At 40.7% G+C, this 19,232-nt stretch overlaps 1 protein-coding gene across 2 annotated transcripts in view; it reads right to left on the reverse strand.

The window, feature by feature from the left end:
- The window catches only part of ANO10 (anoctamin 10), a 261,033-nt gene that overhangs the window by 194,463 nt on the left and 47,338 nt on the right, over positions 1-19,232 (reverse strand). For both annotated transcript variants that reach the window (XM_033212250.1, XM_033212251.1), the window contains exons 9-10: positions 9,186-9,368; positions 3,245-3,436 (exon numbers count right to left, since the gene is read on the reverse strand). In XM_033212250.1, the coding sequence (XP_033068141.1) occupies positions 3,245-3,436; positions 9,186-9,368 (375 nt within the window). The remainder of the gene's footprint in view (positions 1-3,244; positions 3,437-9,185; positions 9,369-19,232) is intronic.

The following is a 19,232-nucleotide window of genomic DNA, read 5'->3' on the forward strand; positions in this document are numbered from 1 at the left end:
CATGTCTACAAAAAATAAATAAAACATTTTTTTCTATATATATTTAGAATCATTGGACAGTATTATAAGTTTTGCTTCAACCATCAAACATAACATAGAAAACTCAATAAGAGAAGAAAAGTCTGTTTTGTTTACTAATATTTTTGGTTACCATGTTTTTTCTTCCTCAGGTTCCCAGATTTCTTCCTTTATAATTCCTTAAGAGAACTTCCTATAGCCATTCTCTTAGGCTAGGTCTACTGGCAACAAATTCTCTTAGTTTGCTCTCATCTGAAAGCGTCTTGCTTTTTCCTTCATTTCTGAAAAATATTATCTCTGGAGATATATATATATGTGTGTGTGTGTATTTATATATATATATATATATATATATATATATATATATATATAAAAATAAAATACACACATACTTTTTTTTTGAGATGGAGTTTTGTTCTTGTCGCCCGGGCTGGAGTACAATGGTGTGATCCCGGCTCACTGCAACCTACGGCTCACTGCAACTTCCGCCTCCCAGGTACAGGCAATTCTCCTGCCTTGGCCTCTCAAGTAGCTGGGATTACAGGCACCTGCAACCACACCCAGCTAATTTTTGTATTTTTAGTAGAGATGGGGTTTCCCCATGTTGGTCAGGCTGGTCTCAAACTTCTGACCTCAGGTGATCCACCTGCCTCAGTCTCCCAAAAAGCTGGGATTACAGGTGTGAGCCACCACACCCAGCCAGGATTCTATATTGACAACACTTAAAGGACCTGAAAAATATTTTGCCACTTTCTTCCAGCCTCCATGGCTTCCAATAAGAAATTGGCTGTCATTCTAATTGTTTTTCCCCTATAGGTGAGATGTCATTTCTCTTTTGATGCTCTTGAAATGCTGTCTTTAGCTTTCAAATGTTTATGATGTGTGTTGGCAAGGATTTCTTTGGTTTATCTTGTTTGTGGTTCACAATGCTTCTTAATTAAATCTGCAGTTTTGGGTCTCTTGCCACATTTGAAAAGTTCTTAGCTATTGTTTACTCAAGTACTTTTTGGGCCCCTCCCTCCTTCCTCTCTCCTTCTGTAACTTCGGTGACATGAATGTGAGCTCTTTTTTATATCCACAGAGGTCCCTGAGGTTATGTTTGTTCTTACAGAATATTTTCTCTCTGTTGTTCAGACTGGATAATTTCCCTCTTTTTTTTTTTTTTTTTTTTTGAGATGGAGTCTCTCACTGTTGCTCGGGCTGGAGTGCAGTGGTGCGATCCAGCTCACTTCAACCTCTGCCTCCCAGGTTAAGTGATTCTCCTGCCTCAGCCTCCCAGGTAGCTGGGATTGTAAGTGTCCGCCACCACGCCCAGCTAATTTTTTTTTTAAGACGGAATCTCTCACTGTTGCTCGGGCTGGAGTGCAGTGGCGCGATCCAGCTCACTTCAACTTCTGCCTCCCAGGTTTAGGCGATTCTCCTGCCTCAGCCTCCCAAGTAGCTGGGATTATAAGTGTCGGCCACCACGCCCAGCTAATATTTTTTTTGAGACAGAGTCTCTCACTGTTGCTCGGGCTGGAGTGCAGTGGTGCAATCCAGCTCACTTCAACCTCTGCCTCCCAGGTTTAAGCAATTCTCCTGCCTCAGCCTCCCAAGTAGCTGGGATTATAAGTGCCCGCCACCAGGCCCAGCTAATTTTTTGTATTTTTAGTAGAGATGGGGTTTCACCATGTTGGCCAGGCTGGTCTTGAACTCCTGACCTCGTGATCTGCCTGCTTTGGCCTCCCAAAGTGCTGGGATTACAGGCGTGAGCCACAGCACCCAGCTGATAATTTATTTTATTCTATTTTCCAGTTTCTGATTATTTCCTCTCTCCCTTCCATTCTGCTGTTGCACTCATTCAGTGTGCTTTTTATTTCAGTTATAGTATTTGTCACTTCTAAAATATCAATGTGATTCTCTTTTATATCTTCCATCTCTTTGCTGAGACACCCACATCTAAAATGGGTCTGTTTTTTCATTTGTTTCAGATATGGTCATAATTATTCACTGAAACTTTTATATAAGGCTGTTTTAAAATCTCTGTCCAATATTTCTAACCTGTGTCATCTTGGTAGTGGCATCTGCTGACTGTCTTTTCTTATTAAGCTTGATTTCTTCCTGGTTCTTTCTATGATGAGTGATTTTTCTTTTCTTTTTTCTTTTTTTTTTTTTTTTTGAGATGGAGTGTCATTCTGTCACCCAAGCTGGAGTGCAATGGTGCAGTCTCAGCTCACTGCAACCTCTTCCTCTTGGGTTCAAGTGATTCTTCTGCCTCAGCCTCCTGAGTAGCTGGGATTACAGGCACCCAGCAGCATGCCTGGCTAATTTTTGTATTTTTAGTAGAGATGGGGTTTCACCATGTTGGCCAGGCTGGTCTCAAACTCCTAACCTCAGGTGATCTGCCTGCCTCAACCTCCCAAAGTGCTGGGATTACAGGTGTGAGCCACCACACCCAGTCTGATCAGTGATTTTTTAAATGGAAACCTGGACATGTTAGGAGAGATAAGATTCTAAATCTTATTTAAACCTTCTGTTTTAGTTGATTTCTCTGACATCATTCCAGAAAGGGAAGAGGGGATAACGCCTTATTACTATCAGGTAGAGGTAGAAGTCCAGGTTCCCCATGTAGAAACTACTGGCACCCAGGGGGGATTCCTCATTATTGCTGGACAAGGATGGGTGCTCTGGCTTCCCACTAGACCTCTACTGATTCTTCCTTCAGGGAGAGAAGGACAGGTGCCTCATATATGTTCCCATGTGGCCTCCACTGTGCAGGGTTGTGGTGAAACTCCTTATATTCCACTAGGCTTCCTCTGAGACCACCCCAGGACTAGAAAACTAGACTAGCAGAAACTAAAAAAGGAGTCTATTACTGCCAGATAGGAGCAGAAGTCTAGGCTCCCCATGTGGCTTCCACTGACACTGTAGCAGGGAGGGTCTCATTAATACTGGCTGAGATGAAGTCTCAGCTGGCTACTTTCCTAGAAGATTGTCAGAGTTTCACATCTAAAAGGCGTCTTAGAAATTATATTTATCTCCCCTAATCCCCAATTTTAAAAACAAGAAAAGTGAAGCTAGACAAAGTTAATGGTTATCTAAGGCCACACAGCTAGTTTGTAGCAAAACAAACAAACTCAGTTTTCCTAAATCTCTCTGTAGGGCTTACTTTTTAAATTTTTTCTCTCTGTCAGAACACCTCATATTTTTATTTTTTAAAGGAATAATTATTTTCTCAAACAATTACCTGCCACACACCAATATTGGCTGAAGGTTCTGAGAATGGACGTTTGAAGACCCTGCACATTTTCAAGGCATCTGAATTGACTTCAGTGAAGTTATTTAACACAGCAAAGGCAGCTGCTAATGGGTAAACACAGGAGAAAAGGCTCACATAACCAAACTGCAGGAATAACTCCAAGTAATCATCAAAGGTGCCCTGAAAATATAAACAAGCATGCATTATTTTAATATCATATAATAGGAATATCTTTTTGCAATACTCTTCAAAGCCGTGGCCTCTAACTATTCAAAAAAACCTCAGAGTTTCCCCACCACACACCAGTGTTTCTCCAACTTCTGACACCCTCAGGCTTCATGATCATCCCACACACATGCAAAAACAATTTCAGTTTAAGAAAAGTATTCATCACAATATTTTATAGCAATCATAAGCATTAATGTTTTTAAATTAATAAACATTATTATTATTGCATCTCTGAACCAGTCTTTCACTAAGATATGCATATTAGGTTCAGTGTTAGTGTAAGTCAGAGTCCACTTCCAGTCAGCTTTTCTTATTTTATATTTTACTAAATAGAAAATCTCAAACACAACAATAGGGTATTGGGAATGGCAAAAGGTGCTTCTTCCAGATGTTCTGGATATCTGAATCAAGTATGAACCCACAGATTCTGAGTCTCACTGGCTGTCTTCGAGGTTCACCAGAAAGTACCACTATACACATAAACCTCAGAACTGGCAGGTTAAATGCTCAGCTTGGGATTCAAAGGTGAGCAGTTTCTAAATAACTTGGTTGGTTGCCTTTGGCTGTAGATAGTATGTTCTTGTGTTGTGTTGCAGCATCTAGTTATGGTTCTTAAATATACCCAGTGGCATTGCATCAATCTCTTTCTCTGAAGGATGAAGAAATCAAGAGTTGGGAAAGAGTAAAAATCTTAGCAATCAAGCCATTTTTACCACATTCAGTCTTAAGAAATCCTGATACTCTATGCTCAGCATTCAAAATTGCACTGTTTCAGGCTGTAAAGATCAAGCCTATGCAGAGATGTGCAGGCAGTTTTTCTCAGGTGTGCTATTGGGAAGCCTCTGGAAATCATGCAAAGGCCTTCTTGGAGTTATTAGTGTATAGCACCCAGGGAGTCCTTTCCAAACACAGCACTGTGCTCCACACTCTGTGTTTCCCCACACTCTGTTTCCCCACACTCTGTGTTTCCATCTCTCCGGGTGATTCTGAGTGATGATAGGTACACGTTAACATTGTATCAGTACCTTTTACACTTCTGAGTGCTTTTGAGCCAATACATTTAGCAAACCAGGGACATAATCCAACAGCAAGAAGGAAAAAAATGAAAATTTAACAAAGAAAACACATACACACACTAAGAATATATTAACCAAGACACAATCTACCCTATTCTCTCTTTTTGTTGGACCATGCTATCAACACTCAGCTGGGAAGTTTTAAACTGATAAAATGTTATTTACTAAAAACACAGAACAAACATAACACACAATGGTGAGAAGATAAAAAAAAAATCAGAAATAAGATAAAGATTCCTGTAATAATTACTTCTATTCAAATTATATTGAACATACTAGTAAGCCTAGTAGATAATAAAAAGGGTAAAGACTGAACGAAGAAAGAAAATGGTCATTATTTATAGCTCAAATTACTGACTGTAGAAAATCCAACAAAATCTATAGAAAATATTTTGGAAATAACAGGAGAGTTCAGCAAAATTGTGGGTAAAAGATATAAAAATTAACAGCATTCCCATATGCCAGCAACAAACAATTAGAAATTGTATTTTTAAAGAGATACTATTTATAAAAAGGAAAAGGAAAGTCTCAAAAGTATTGACCCACAGATAACTTACTCATTATAAAATGAAGGAAAAAAAACACCTGTGCAGTCTGCCTTTTACCAAGCCAACCAAATGATCAAACAAGGTGACCCCACAAAATGGGCAACCAGACGTCAATGCCTCCTGATGGGGTGCAATGGTGGTATATACTTCCAAAATCATTTAACTCAAATCTTATGAGAAGTAAGACCAAACAATAGATTTACAAAAGCCAATTCCTTGAAAAACGCGAAGGAGGTTGCTCTAGAGCTGTAATTTTTCAAGCTTTTTTGGTCTTAAGAGCCCTAAACCCTTAAAAATTATTGAGGACATTAAAGACATTCTGTTTGGCCAGGCACGGTGGCTCACGCCTGTAATCCCAGCACTTTGGGAGGCCGAGGCAGGTGGATAACGAGGTCAGGAGATTGAGACCATCCTGGCTAACACGGTGAAATCCTGTCTCTACTAAAAACTACAACAAATTAGCTGGGCGTGGCGGGCACCTGTAGTCCCAGGTACTCGGGAGCATACTGGGTACACCGTACCCAGGTACAGTGAGCCGAGATCACGCCACTGCACTTCAGCCTGGGCGACAGAGTGAGACTCTGTCTCAAAAAAAAAAAAAAAGACATTTTGTTTATGTGAGTTTATCTACTTGATGCTTTGATGCTTACTATATTATTAATTAAAACTGAGAAATTAGGCCAGGCATGGTGGCTCATCCCAACACTTTGGGAGGCCAAGGTGGGAGAACTGCTTAAATCCAGGAGTTCAAGACCAGCCTGGGCAACACGGTGAGAGCTCATCTCTACAAAAAATACAAAAATAAGCCAGGCATGATGGTGCATGCCTATAGTCCCAGATACTCAGGAGGCTGAGATAGAAGGATTGCTTGAGCCTGGGAGGTTGAGGTTGCAGTGAGCCACTATTGCCACCACTGCCCTCCAATCTGGGTGACAAAGTGAGACCCTGTTTCACAAGAAAAAAAAAAAAAAAAAACTGAGAAATTTTAAAGATAGTCCATTAATTCATTTAAACAATAACATATTAACATAAATGTCTTTTGAAAAATAATTACATTTCAAAAAATGTTAATGCAGACTGGTACTTTTTACATTTTTCGCAAACTTCTGTAATGTATCATTTAGTAGAAGGCAGTTCATTTACTGTGCAGCAATATGATGTTCTACTTGGAACAGTCATCATGAAAATTCAGCCTCACCCAGCTATGCAGTTGGATATGAGCGGGCAGTTCACAGGAAAAGGACAGCAGAGGACAGTGAAGATCTAGGAAGCAACACAGCTTTAGTCCTGGGCTGGTGGAGCAGCAGTCAGGAGACCCAGGGGACTACCATGGGTGGGAATATTACAGAGAATTTCTTTTTATATATTGACTCTATCCTGCATTTTCTAAGTTTTCTATAGTGAGTGAGAAAGTATTACTCTTATAATAATGTTTTTAAAGTTTCAACCAAATTGCTTTTTCCCAAAGCTTGGTAACATTATTTTAGACTCATATATAACAGTCAGGATGAGATTACAGAAAATACAATTCTAAATTTATTGATTTCAATTAGAAGAAAAATGAACCCAGAAGAAAGGATTCATGCATAGGAAACAATCATCCAGAATAAATGTCACCCAAAAGTATCCCCACCTCCAAATACATGGAGAGAACTGAAATGGCAAATATCCAATGTCACTCCAGTGGAGACAGTGAAAAAGAAACCTATAAGAGATTAGGAGTGGGAAATGGCCAGATCATGCAAAACTCTGCAGGCCCAAAAGGAGTGGCACTGTAAAGCCTAGAGTTCACTCACAGACCCAGGGCCTGAGAGAAATCAATATATTATTTCCTTTACTTCATATCAGAGAGCCTGTGGTGTGTAACGGAAATATTCTGAATTGGCAAGGCAAAGTCTTGAACCTTCTTTCTGATTTAGTCACCAAATGATTAATGACATAGAGCTTCATTCGCTTCTTTTTGACATGGGAATAGCCATGCCTCCCTCACCTTCCTTCATAAAGGTTTTGTCAGATACCTTGAAATGTCAAAAGAGGTAAGATCTGAGATTTTGGCAGTGTCCCATCACTGGCATACAGTTCTTAGATAAATTAGAATTGCTTAGATGAGGACTATACTAAAAACCATTCATTGAGTCAGGGGCAAAGCAGGAGAAACCCATCTTGAGAAGATTATGAATTGTGTTTTGGGTACTTCAGGAGATAATGTTGTTTGCCCAAACAGTTTTGGAGAAAAAGAAGAGCTGAAAGCAGATTCTAATTGATTATAGAAAGAGAAGTAGGAAACTAGAGACAACAATATGGAGAATTACTGCAGAAAACTGTGAGGGGAGGGAAAGACAGGCCAAAAATAGCAGAAGATGTGAAGAGTTTGCTTAGTTCAAAATAGGCAAGTTGCTGACTTGGTGGAGCAGTTAGAAGGAGAAGAAGGAGATACAAGAGTACCAGGTGATGGCTGGTGACAGGAGGCCTCCAAAGACGAGGGGGGATGGAATGAGAGTATTGGGGACGGACTGCTGGTGCAGTTTCTATAAGAGAGTGAAGAAAGGAAAATAAATGTGGTCAAGAATACCACCCCCAAGCATAGGCAAGGATAGGATCTTGACATAATGGGAACTTTTATCCTACAGTAAAATGATATAATTTAACTTTTATCCCATAGTAAGCTAGCACTCAATCAATCCAGAAAGGACAGCTCCACACTTATGCCCACGTGCTCTTTCTCTTTAATTCTTCCTCTGGAGAGAGAGTAGGTGTGTGTCTTTTCTCTATGCTTCATATATAAATATAAACAATGTTACTGTTCAAAGTGTACTATGTGTTTATACTTTGAATAATCTCCCTCAAACACAGCAATGATAGAAGGGGCTAGGATCTGTATCCTATCAGGAGGAGGACCAAGAGCACCCTCTCCCCTGAAGTGTAACTGGAACCAGGCTTGCTGAGCAAAACCAGGGGTTGGGACCATGCTCCCTGCCCTTCACAGGAGGCTTTAAAAAAGCCACAACTGCTGCCTGGTAACTACAGCTATGCCAACAGCATGCTACCTACTGGCTCTGTGACCAGATCTATAAAATCCTCATCAACACCACAAGATGGGAGCTCTGGGCTACAAACACCTGGTTCTGCATGAGGGGCTTGGAGGCTCAGTGGGGGCAACTGCAAAAAATAAGGCAGAAGTGAGCAAAGAGAAAAGGACAAAGTCCTACTCAACATGAACATACAAACTGAAATTCCTAAGCACGTGAGAAAAATTATGAAAGTCAGTCAAGATACTCAATAATCAGGAGATAAACTCATTCAAGATGAAAAACAAGACTATGAAAGTTTCACAATAATGGGCTTTTAGTAAATGACCCACTAAAGGATCTATTTCACCAGAAGGAATACTGTAGCAATAAGGAAGGTGCAGGATGTTAAGAAACAATGGCCTTAAAAAATGTGAAATATAGAAACAGTGAATGTAGTCAGAGCTCAATAAAAGTTGGTTGAACACATAGTTAGATTTTATGAGCTAGACCTTTCTTTCAAATATTAAAAGTGTAAAGCTCTACTGATCTGCTTGTAGTTCCTAAAAATAATTCAGAAAGTCTCTGTCTTAAAGGAACTGTTTTATATTTATACAATAGCAGTAACGTAAACTAAAATTCAATCTTCAGATTGGCATTCTATTGTTCATCAATGGGTCTCTATCTTTTGCTTGTGCGGCCATCATTTTCCATGAGTTTGAAGTGTCAAGAGTGAGCAATGCTACTGCCTCTTCAGGGACCATATCTCCCATTCTGTCATCTCTGGGGCAACTATTTCTACCCTGCTCTCCGCAAAGCAAAGTAGTCATGTAATTCTCCAAATTTGCCCTTTGGTGTCATTAGGCATAACTTTAGATTTCAGACAGCAGTGCTTCAATGCACAATTCTATCCTTTTCACTTTAAAGTGGTTCATGATGAAGAGACTGAGTAGAAAGCATTTCTAGAATAGCCACATCTGAGATCATGAATGTGTAACGTTTGTTGAACTCGGTGCATGGCTACTATTCACTTTCAGTAAATGTTTAATTCAGCAATATTTCAACTTACCAAATAAGCTCCCATTTCTTTTTCCAGGATGACTTGTTCATACAATGTAGCATCAATGTCTCCCTTTAAAGCCTGCATCTTCCTCTTCACCCGCACACCATGCTTCCTTTGGAGCCAATAAGGAAGAAGAGATTCCACAATTTGGTTGAGAATCTGGGAGGTAATCAGGAGAGTGGCCAAGCTCTAAAGAGAAGCACACAAATCATATTTTGGGAATATAGCTTAATAAAATATAGCATTTATATAAATTATATATAATATATATAAATTATATATAAATTAATAAAACTATAGCATCTATAACATAAATACAATTATGCAACAAATAAAATGGAATCTTCAATAAATAGCATACTATTGTGTTATAAAAACTAGTATTAGAAAAGCTAGGTGTTAGAATGGTGTTCCCAATTTACGGTTTTTCAAATGAAAGACCAAGATTAAAAGATAAATAAGACTTCTTTGTGATCTGTGTATTCATCTCACAGACTTACACCTTTCTCCTCATGAAGCCATTCGCTAAGACTGTTCTCGTGGAATTTGCAAAGTGATATTTGGGAGCCCAGTGAGGGCTATGGTGAAAAAGGCAATATCGTCAGATAAAAAGTGGAAAGAGCTTCTGTTAAGAGTACCCTGTGGTGGCAAGATGGCTGAATAAGAACAGCTCCAGTCTCCAACTCCCAGCGCGAGCGACACAGAAGACTGGTGATTTCTGCATTTTCAACTGAGGTACTGGGGTCATCTCACTAGGGAGTGCCGGACAATCGGTGCTGGTCAGCTGCTGCAGCCCGACCAGCGAGAGCTGAAGCAGGGCGAGGCATCGCCTCACCTGGGAAGCACAAGGGGGAAGGGAATCCCTTTTCCTAGCCAGGGGAACTGAGACACACAACACCTGGAAAATCGGGTAACTCCCACCCCAATACTGCACTTTAAGCAAACGGGCACACCAGGAGATTATATCCCACACCTGGCCGTGAGGGTCCCAAGCCCACAGAGCCTCCCTTATTGCTAGCACAGCAGTCTGCGATCTAACCGCAAGGCAGCAGTGAGGATGGGGGAGGGGCGCCCGCCATTGCTGAGGCTTAAGTAGGTAAACAAAGCCGCTGGGAAGCTCGAACTGGGTGGAGCTCACAGCAGTTCAAGGAATCCTGCCTGTCTCTGTAGACTCCACCTCTGGGGACAGGGCACACCTAAACAACAACAACAACAAAAGCAGCTGAAACCTGTGCAGACGCAAACGACTCTGTCTGACAGCTTTGAAGAGAGCAGTGGATCTCCCAACACAGAGGTTGAGATCTGAGAACTGACAGACTGCCTGCTCAAGTGGGTCCCTGACCCCTGAGTAGCCTAACTGGGAGACATCCCCCACTAGGGGCAGTCTGACACCCCACACCTCACAGGGTGGAGTACACCCCTGAGAGGAAGCTTCCAAAGGAAGAATCAGACAGGTACACTTGCTGTTCAGCAATATTCTATCTTCTGCAACCTCTGCTGCTGATACCCAGGCAAACAGGGTCTGGAGTGGACCTCAAGCAATCTCCAACAGACCTATAGCTGAGGATCCTGACTGTCAGAAGGAAAACTATCAAACAGGAAGGACACCTATACCAAAACCCCATCAGTACGTCACCATCATCAAAGACCAGAGACAGATAAAACCACAAAGATGGGGAAGAAGCAGGGCAGAAAAGCTGGAAATTCAAAAAATAAGAGCGCATCTCCCCCTGCAAAGGAGCGCAGCCCATCGCCAGTAACGGATCGAAGCTGGTGAGAGAATGACTTTGATGAGATGAGAGAAGAAGGCTTCGGTCCATCAAACTTCTCAGAGCTAAAGGAGGAATTACGTACCCAGCGCAAAGAAACTAAAAATCTTGAAAAAAGAGTGGAAGAATTGACAGCTAGACTAATTAATGCAGAGAAGGTCATAAACGAAATGACAGAGATGAAAACCATGACACGAGAAATTCGTGACAAATGCACAAGGTTCATTAACCGACTCGATCAACTGGAAGAAAGAGTATCAGTGATTGAGGATCAAATGAATGAAATGAAGCGAGAAGAGAAACCAAAAGAAAAAAGAAGAAAAAGAAATGAACAAAGCCTGCAAGAAGTATGGGATTATGTAAAAAGACCAAATCTACGTCTGATTGGGGTGCCTGAAAGTGAGGGGGAAAATGGAACCAACTTGGAAAACACTCTTCAGGATATCATCCAGGAGAACTTCCCCAACCTAGTAGGGCAGGCCAACATTCAAATTCAGGAAATACAGAGAACGCCACAAAGATACTCCTCCAGAAGAGCAACTCCAAGACACATAATTGCCAGATTCACCAAAGTTGAAATGAAGGAAAAAATCTTAAGGGCAGCCAGAGAGAAAGGTCAGGGTACCCACAAAGGGAAGTCCATCAGACTAACAGCAGATCTCTCGGAAGAAACTCTACAAGCCAGAAGAGAGTGGGGGCCAATATTCAACGTTCTTAAATAAAAGAATTTTCAACCCAGAATTTCATATCCAGCCAAACTAAGTTTCATAAGTGAAGGAGAAAGAAAATCCTTTACAGATAAGCAAATGCTTAGAGATTTTGTCACCACCAGGCCTGCCTTACAAGAGACCCTGAAGGAAGCCCTAAACATGGAAAGGAACAACCGGTACCAGCCATTGCAAAAACATGCCAAAATGTAAAGACCATCGAGGCTAGGAAGAAACTGCATCAACTAACGAGCAAAATAACCAGTTAATATCATAATGGCAGGACCAAGTTCACACATAACAATATTAACCTTAAATGTAAATGGACTAAATGCTCCAATTAAAAGACACAGACTGGCAAACTGGATAAAGAGTCAAGACCCATCAGTCTGCTGTATTCAGGAGACCCATCTCACATGCAGAGACATACATAGGCTCAAAATAAAGGAATGGAGGAAGATCTACCAAGCAAATGGAGAACAAAAAAAAAGCAGGGGTTGCAATACTAGTCTCTGATAAAATAGACTTTAAACCATCAAAGATCGGCCGGGCGCGGTGGCTCAAGCCTGTAATCCCAGCACTTTGGGAGGCCGAGACGGGCGGATCACGAGGTCAGGAGATCGAGACCATCCTGGCTAACACGGTGAAACCCCGTCTCTACTAAAAATTACAAAAAACTAGCCGGGCAAGGTGGTGGGCGCCTGTAGTCCCAGCTACTCGGGAGGCTGAGGCGGGAGAATGGCGTAAACCCGGGAGGCGGAGCTTGCAGTGAGCTGAGATCCGGCCACTGCACTCCAGCCTGGGCGACAGAGCGAGACTCCGTCTCAAAAAAAAAAAAAAAAAAAAAAAAAAAACCATCAAAGATCAAAAGAGACAAAGAAGGACATTACATAATGGTAAAGGGATCAATTCACAGGAAGAGCTAACTCTCCTAAATATATATGCACCCAATACAGGAGCACCCAGATTCATAAAGCAAGTCCTTAGAGACTTACAAAGTGACTTAGACTCACATACAATAATAATGGGAGACTTCAACACTCCACTGTCAACATTAGACAGATCAACGAGACAGAAAGTTAACAAGGATATCCAGGAATTGAACTCATCTCTGCACCAAGCGGACCTAATAGACATCTATAGAACTCTCCACCCCAAATCAACAGAATATACATTCTTCTCAGCACCACATCGCACTTATTCCAAAATTGACCACATAATTGTAAGTAAAACACTCCTCAGCAAATGTAAAAGAACAGAAATTATAACAAACTGTCTCTCAGACCACAGTGCAATCAAACTAGAACTCAGGACTAAGAAACTCAATCAAAACCGCTCAACTACATGGAAACTGAACAACCTGCTCCTGAATGACTACTGGGTACATAACGAAATGAAGGCAGAAATAAAGATGTTCTTTGAAACCAATGAGAACAAAGATACAACATACCAGAATCTCTGGGACACATTTAAAGCAGTGTGTAGAGGGAAATTTATAGCACTAAATGCCCACAAGAGAAAGCTGGAAAGATCTAAAATGGACACTCTAACATCACAATTAAAAGAACTAGAGAGGCAAGAGCAAACACATTCAAAAGCTAGCAGAAGGCAAGAAATAACTAAGATCAGAGCAGAACTGAAGGAGATAGAGACACAAAAAACCCTCCAAAAAATCAATGAATCCAGGAGTTGGTTTTTTGAAAAGATCAACAAAATTGACAGACCGCTAGCAAGACTAATAAAGAAGAAGAGAGAGGAATCAAACAGACGCAATAAAAAATGATAAAGGGGATATCACCACTGACCCCACAGAAATACAAACTACCATCAGAGAATACTATAAACACCTCTACGCAAATCAACTAGAAAATCTAGAAGAAATGGATAATTTCCTGGACACTTACACTCTCCCAAGACTAAACAGGAAGAAGTTGAATCCCTGAATAGACCAATAGCAGGCTCTGAAATTGAGGCAATAATTAATAGCCTACCAACCAAAAAAAGTCCAGGACCAGATGGATTCACAGCTGAATTCTACCAGAGGTATAAGGAGGAGCTGGTACCATTCCTTCTGAAACTATTCCAATCAATAGAAAAAGAGGGAATCCTCCCTAACTCATTTGATGAGGCCAACATCATTCTGATACCAAAGCCTGGCAGAGACACAACAAAAAAAGAGAATTTTAGGCCAATATCCCTGATGAACATCGATGCAAAAATCCTCAATAAAATACTGGCAAACCGCATTCAGCAGCACATCAAAAAGCTTATCCACCATGATCAAGTGGGCTTCATCCCTGGGATGCAAGGCTGGTTCAACATTCGCAAATCAATAAACGTAATCCAGCATATAAACAGAAGCAAAGACAAGAACCACATGATTATCTCAATAGATGCAGAAAAGGCTTTTGACAAAATTCAACAGCCCTTCATGCTAAAAACGCTCAATAAATTCGGTATTGATGGAACGTACCTCAAAATAATAAGAGCTATTTATGACAAACCCACAGCCAATATCATACTGAATGGACAAAAACTGGAAAAATTCCCTTTGAAAATTAGCACAAGACAGGGATGCCCTCTCTCACCACTCCTATTCAACATAGTGTTGCAAGTTCTGGCTAGGGCAATCAGGCAAGAGAAAGAAATCAAGGGTATTCAGTTAGGAAAAGAAGAAGTCAAATTGTCCCTGTTTGCAGATGACATGATTGTATATTTAGAAAACCCCATGGTCTCAGCCCAAAATCTCCTTAAGCTGATAAGCAACTTCAGCAAAGTCTCAGGATACAAAATTAATGTGCAAAAATCACAAGCATTCTTATATACCAGTAATAGACAAACAGAGAGCCAAATCATGAATGAACTTCCATTCACAATTGCTTCAAAGAGAATAAAATACCTAGGAATCCAACTTACAAGGGATGTAAAGGACCTCTTCAAGGAGAACTACAAACCACTGCTCAGTGAAATCAAAGAGGACACAAACAAATGGAAGAACATATCATGCTCATGGATAGGAAGAATCAGTATTGTGAAAATGGCCATACTGCCCAAGGTTATTTATAGATTCAATGCCATCCCCATCAAGCTACCAATGAGTTTCTTCACAGAATTGGAAAAAACTGCTTTAAAGTTCATATGGAACCAAAAAAGAGCCTGCATTGCCAACACAATCCTAAGTCAAAAGAACAAAGCTGGAGGCATCACGCTACCTGACTTTAAACTATACTACAAGGCTACAGTAACCAAAACAGCATGGTACTGGTACCAAAACAGAGCTATAGACCAATGGAACAGAACAGAGTCCTCAGAAATAATACCACACATCTACAGCCACCTGATCTTTGACAAACCTGAGAGAAACAGGAAATGGGGAAAGGATTCCCTGTTTAATAAATGGTGCTGGGAAAATTGGCTAGCCATAAGTAGAAAGCTGAAACTGGATCCTTTCCTTACTCCTTATACGAAAATTAATTCAAGATGGATTAGAGACTTAAATGTTAGACCTAATACCATAAAAACCCTAGAAGAAAACCTAGGTAGTACCATTCAGGACATAGGCATGGGCAAGGACTTCATGTCTAAAACACCAAAAGCAACGGCAGCAAAAGCCAAAATTGACAAATGGGATCTCATTAAACTAAAGAGCTTCTGCACAGCAAAAGAAACTACCATCAGAGTGAACAGGCAGCCTACAGAATGGGAGAAAATTTTTGCAATCTACTCATCTGACAAATGGCTAATATCCAGAATCTACAAAGAACTCAAACAAATATACAAGAAAAAAACAAACAACCCCATCAGAAAGTCGGCAAAGGATATGAACAGACATTTCTCAAAAGAAGACATTCATACAGCCGACACATGAAAAAATGCTCATCATCACTCGCCATCAGAGAAATGCAAATCAAAACCACAATGAGATACCATCTCACACCAGTTAGAATGGCAATCATTAAAAAGTCAGGAAACAACAGGTGCTGGAGAGGACGTGGAGAAATAGGAACACTTTTACACTGTTGGTGGGATTGTAAACTAGTTCAACCATTATGGAAAACAGTATGGCAATTCTCAAGGATCTAGAACTAGATGTACCATATGACCCAGCCATCCCACTACTGGGTATATACCCAAAGGATTATAAATCATGCTGCTCTAAAGACACATGCACACGTATGTTTATTGCGGCACTATTCACAATAGCAAAGACTTGGAATCAACCCAAATGTCCATCTGTGACAGACTGGATTAAGAAAATGTAGCACATATACACCATGGAATACTATGCAGCCATAAAAAAGGATAAGTCTGCATCCTTTGTAGGGACATGGATGCAGCTAGAAACCATCATTCTTAGCAAACTATCACAAGAACAGAAAACCAAACACCGCATGTTCTCACTCATAGGTGGGAACGAACAATGAGATCACTTGGACTCGGGAAGGGGAACATCATACACCAGGGCCTATCATGGGGAGGGAGGAGGGAGGAGGGATTGCATTGGGAGTTATACCTGATATAAATGACGAATTGATGGGTGCTGATGAGTTGATGGGTGCAGCACACCAACATGGCACAAGTATACATATGTAACAAACCTGCACGTTATGCACATGTACCCTAGAACTTAAAGTATAATAATAAAAAAATATATATACATATAAAAAAGATAAATAAGATTATAATACAAATAACGTTATAATAAGAAACAAACTGGTCAATTAAACAGTCCCAATACAAGGAAATAAAAAATGTTTGAGAGGATGGATATGCTAACTACCCTGATCTGATTGTGATACATTTTATGTATGAAAACATCACCATGTACTTCATGAATATGTACAATTATTTGTCAATTCTAAAACTTTAAAAAAAGAATCATTACGAAAATGAATTAACTTGCAGTTGTGTTCTTCAACATTTCTTCCTGACTGCAACATGTAAATCTAAATGATGTTGCCAACTATGGAAAAAAAGTTTGACTAAATTCTTTTTTAAAGAATTTAAAGTATGCCACTAATACATACCCCCTTGCTACAAAAAAACAGAAAAAATAATTAATCCACATATTTACAGTCAACTGATTTTCTATAAAGGCACTAAGAATCTGTATTGAGGCGGGTTGCAGTGGCTCATACCTGTAATCCCAGTACTTTGAGAGGCCAAGGCGGGCAGATCACCTGAGATTGAAAGTTTGAGGCCCGGCACGGTGGCTCATGCCTGTAATCCCAGCACTTTGGGAGGCCAAGGCGGGCGGATCATGAGGTCAGGAGATTGAGACCATTCTGGCTAACACAGTGAAACCCCATCTCTACTACTAAAAATACAAAAAATTAGCCGGGTATGGTGGGGGGCGCCTGTAGTCCCAGCTACTTGGGAGGCTGAGGCAGAAGAATTGCATGAACCTGGGAGGCAGAGCTTGCAGTGAGCCGAGATCGCGCCACTGCACTCCAGCTTGGGCGGCAGAGCGAGGCCCTGTCTCAAAGAAAAAATAAAAAAAGGAAGTTTGAGACCAGCCTGGCCGATATGGTGAAACCCCGTCTCTACTAAAAATACAAAAATCAGCTGGACGTGGCGGCGAACGTCTGTAATCCCAGCTACTTGGAAGGCTGAGGCACGAGAAACTCTTGAACCTTGGAGGCTGCAGTGAGCCAAGATTGCACCACTGCACTCCAGCCTGGGCAACAGAGTGAGACTCCATCTCAAAAAAAAATGTATACTGGAGAAAAAAATACCCTCTTCAATAAATGGTGCTGGGAAAACCAGGTATCTATACGCAGAAGAACGAAACTAGACCCCTCTCTATCACCACAGACAAAAGTCAACTCAAAATGGATTAAAGATCTAAACATAAAACCTGAAACTATAAAACTACTAGAAGAAAACATAGGGGAAATACTATAGGACATTGGTCAAAGCAAAGATTTTATGGCTAGGACCCCAAAAGCACAGGCAATAAAACCAAAAATAGACAACTGTGACTACATTAAAGAAAAAAGCGGCCGGGCGCGGTGGCTCAAGCCTGTAATCCCAGCACTTTGGGAGGCCGAGACGAGCGGATCACGAGGTCAGGAGATCGAGACCATCCTGGCTAACATGGTGAAACCCCGTCTCTACTAAAAATACAAAAAACTAGCCGGGCGAGGTGGCGGGCGCCTGTAGTCCCAGCTACTTGGGAGGCTGAGGCAGGAGAATGGCGTGAACCGGAGAGGCGGAGCTTGCAGTGAGCCGAGATTGCGCCACTGCACTCCAGTCTGGGCGACAGAGCGAGACTCCGCCTCAAAAAAAAAAAAGAAAAGAAAAGAAAAAAGCTCCTGCACAGCAAAGGAAACAACACAGTGAAGAGACAATCGTTGAATGGGAGAAAAGATCTGCAAACTATGCATCTGATAAGGAACTAATACCTAGAATACCAGAATATACAAGGAACTCAAACAATAGCAAAAATACAAATAATCCCATTAAAAAGTAGGCAAAAGACATGAATACACATTTCTCTAAAGAAGACATATACATAGCCACAGGTATATGAAAAAATGCTCAGCACCACTCATCATCAGGGAAATGGAAATCAAAGCCACAATGAGATATCATCCTACTCCAACTAGAATAGCTATTATTAAAACACCCAAAAAATCCAGATGCTGACAAGAATGTGCAACAAAGGGAACTTTTAAAAACACTGTTGGTGGTGGGAATGGAAATTAATACAGACATTATATAAAAGAGTATGGAGTTTTTTTTTTTGTTTTAGACATCTAAAAAAAAAAAACTGAAAATAGAACAACCATAGAATCCAGCATTCCAACTATTGGGTATTTCTCCAAAGGAAAAGAAATTAGCATATCAAAGGGATACCTGCACCCCCATGTTTACTGCAGCACTATTCTTAATAATAAAGAAACAGAATCAACCTCAGTGTCTATCAACAGATAAACAGAAAAGGAAAATGTGGTATATATACACAATGGAATACTAGTTGGCCATAAAAAAGACTGAAATTCTGTCAATTGCAGCAACACGGATGGAAATGCAGGTCATTATGTTAAGTGAAATAAGCTGGGCACAGAAAGACAAATATCACAGGCTCTCACTCATATGTGGGAGCTAAAAAAGTTGATCTCATAGAGACAGAGTGGGACAACAGTTACCAGAGGCTGGGTGGGTGTGTAAATAATGTATTGTACGCTCCCAACATATAGAAATGATAAATACCTGAGGTGATAGATACTCTAAATACCTTGATTGATCATTACACTTTTTTTTTTTTTTGAGACAAGGTCTCACTTTGCAGTGGTGCGATCACAGTTCACTGCAGCCTGGAGCTCCCAGGCTCAGGTGATCCTCCCACCTCAGCCTCCCAGGTAGCTGGGACTACAGGCATGTGCCACCACACCCAGCTAATTTTTTGTATATTTGACAGAGACAAGATTTCGCCACATTGCCCAGGTTAGTCTTGAACTCCTGGGCTCAAGCAATCTGCCTGCTTCAGCCTGCTAAAGTGCTGGGATTACAGGCATGAGCCATTATGCCCGGCCTTCATTACACATTTTATGAATGTAACAAAACAGCATATG

The sequence above is a fragment of the Trachypithecus francoisi genome, unplaced genomic scaffold, assembly GCF_009764315.1.
Source record: "Trachypithecus francoisi isolate TF-2019V2 unplaced genomic scaffold, Tfra_2.0 Lachesis_group0, whole genome shotgun sequence".
Taxonomy (NCBI): domain Eukaryota; kingdom Metazoa; phylum Chordata; class Mammalia; order Primates; family Cercopithecidae; genus Trachypithecus; species Trachypithecus francoisi.